The following is a 2614-nucleotide window of genomic DNA, read 5'->3' as shown; positions in this document are numbered from 1 at the left end:
AAATTGCCTATTTGATTAAATCATAGTTGTCACATTTGTGCATTGATTGATTACTTGATTAATTAATTTTATATGAATTGCACCAAACTGCAATAGACCCACCCAACTTTGACACAACAACAATGTTAAAACAAGAAGTTACTAAACTCCTAAAATGACGTATATGCTTTGCAATGAGGACTGACATTACAACGTCTGGCTCCACCATGTGTTTGTTTAGCAGTACAACAGGCGTCATCGTTTGACATTCTTTTGCGCATGCGTTTTCTGTCAGATGGCTTGTGCTAGCTTGTGTTAGCAAGCTAGCTTGTTTTGCTATACTTTTGCATTATGTACCATAGCCTGCTGCTAGTTAGCTTCGCCCATTTTGTTTCAAGTCTATGGCGGAGATGGAAGACGGTGACGAGCCAGGTGTAGTTCACTCTCACAGCTCTTCCACTGGGTCTAAATCGGGGGGTGACAAGATGTTTTCTCTCAAGAAATGGAATGCAGTTGCAATGTGGAGCTGGGATGTTGAATGCGATACCTGTGCCATTTGTAGGGTTCAAGTTATGGGTAAGTTCGTATTAGTGATTATTAGCTTAGCTAGCGTTCACCACTTCGCTAGCTAGCTGTATAGTCAAAGAAGCTTTAATGCATTGCTACTTATTGTTAGCTGCTAGCTACTCCGCTTTGGTACGTTTAGCCATCGCTAGCTTGCTAGCTGATGCACAGTCAGACGTTTAGCTTGCTAGTAATCGCCACAGCTTAAGTTACCCCGCGGTGAAAATTATGTTAAATTGTTAATCAACTAATTCCGTTGTATTCTACTGTTTTCCTCTACGTACAGATGCATGCCTGCGGTGTCAGGCTGAAAATAAACAAGAGGACTGTGTCGGTATGCCACTTTTGCGCTCTGTCACTGACAGTGTCAGGCTAATTCACATATCTAAACGTCAAGGCTGGTTGAAGCAAAATGTATCTCAAGACTGCGTTTGACAGTTCATGTGAAAATGTTTGCACTTGTATTTGCATAACACTAGTAGTTGTCTTATATGCTATGCCTTGTGTGTCCTTTCTCTTCTCTTTATTACAGTGGTATGGGGAGAGTGCAACCACTCTTTCCATAATTGCTGCATGTCTCTTTGGGTGAAGCAGAACAATCGCTGTCCACTGTGCCAGCAGGACTGGGTTGTGCAGAGAATTGGCAAATGAGGTCCGTCCACCTGTCCCACCCACCCATTGCCAGTGTGTGAACCTGAGACAGGACTGAATACTGCAACCTACGTGTGCATGTTGTCATTCCTTGGATATTAAGATGTAGAATGGACAATATTCTGGTAAAGACTTCTTTTTCCCACTGTCGATCGAACCCTTGGCGGGGAGCAAGGCTTCGGACAATAGCTGCAGTGCTTAGTTTCTGTTCTTTTTTTTTTTTTGTGTTGTCCAAGATGTTTTGTGAGTTATTACAATATGGATTGTCATTAGAATAAAAGATGTAAAGAAGTTAAGTGCTGTCTTATTTTCTTTTAGTACGGTAATTATACCATGCCCTGCGTATGTAATGGGACAGTGGGGCATATTTTATTCTTTTTAGGCTCTATACTCCAAAAGCTTTGATTTGAAATCAAACAATTAATAATGAGGTTAAAGTAGAGATTCTCAGCATTTATGTAATAATATGTCTGTTCATATTAGTTTCACCATTTAGAAATGACAACAATTTTTATACATAGTCCCCCTATTTCAAGGCAGCAAAAGTAATGGGACAGATAAATATAACGTCCAAATTAAGCACTCATGTTTAGTATTTAGTCTACAATCCTTTTCATGCAATAACTGCCTGAAGTCTGTGACCCATTGACCCGATCAGACGCTGGGTATCTTCTCTGTTGAAGCTCTGCCAGGCCTCTACTGCAGCCATCTTCAGTTGATTGACTTGACTTTCACATTTTGGCCCTGAAAAACTACGTAGTTATGGCAGTATGTTTTTGGGTCATTGTCTTACTGTGTGATGAAGTGCCATCTAATCAATTTGGACGCATTTGCTTGTACCAGAGGCAGCAAAGCAACCCCACAGCAGTATCAAACCTTCCTCATATTTGACTGTAGGCAGGGTGTTATTTTCCCTGGTTATCAGTAAACATGGTGCTGATATGCGTCGCCAAAAAGCTTTAACTTTGTTTCATTGGTGCATAGAACCATCTGGGAATCCTGGGAAAATATTCTGATGACCGATAAAACCAAATTAGAGCTTTTAGGAAATGCAGATCAGTGCTACTGATGACCAAATGAAGCGTTCAAAGAAAATGACACCCTGCCTAAAAACAGTGGACCCACTTCTCTGATTCATTGTGTGCCCACAACGCAAAGAAAGATCAACACAACAACCCACCGCTGTCCAAAAATCATTGTTGCGAAGTTAGACTGTTATAAAATGCAGCTCTTATTCAGGAAGACTGAGTGGGGAAAACAGCTGTCAGTAGCTCTGTGTTTATAATGACTAGGCAGGGAGGGTGCACAAGAGGTGCAACCGAATTTATTCACATTTCCTAACCACTGTACAGTGTCTGGTATTGGGGCTGCGGGGGTCTCCGCTATGCCAGTGTCTGTGTGTCTGGCCTTGTAAACAAAC

The 2614-nt window shown here is 41.4% G+C and overlaps 1 protein-coding gene across 1 annotated transcript; it reads left to right on the top strand.

Moving 5' to 3' along the window:
- Positions 1 to 380: 380 nt before the first annotated feature.
- On the top strand, positions 381 to 1485 carry rnf7 (ring finger protein 7; the record flags this gene model as incomplete). Its single annotated transcript, XM_083695243.1, has 3 exons — positions 381 to 555; positions 830 to 877; positions 1076 to 1485. 3 exons carry the CDS (start codon positions 381 to 383, stop codon positions 1192 to 1194), a joined length of 342 nt encoding a protein of 113 aa, XP_083551369.1. The 3' UTR covers positions 1195 to 1485.
- Between the last annotated feature and the right edge of the window lie 1129 nt (positions 1486 to 2614).

Source organism: Argentina silus (assembly GCF_951799395.1).
Source record: "Argentina silus genome assembly, chromosome: X".
In the NCBI taxonomy this organism is placed as follows: domain Eukaryota; kingdom Metazoa; phylum Chordata; class Actinopteri; order Argentiniformes; family Argentinidae; genus Argentina; species Argentina silus.
The sequence above is the reverse complement of the archived record's forward strand: the minus strand, read 5'-3'. Positions and strand labels throughout refer to the sequence as shown.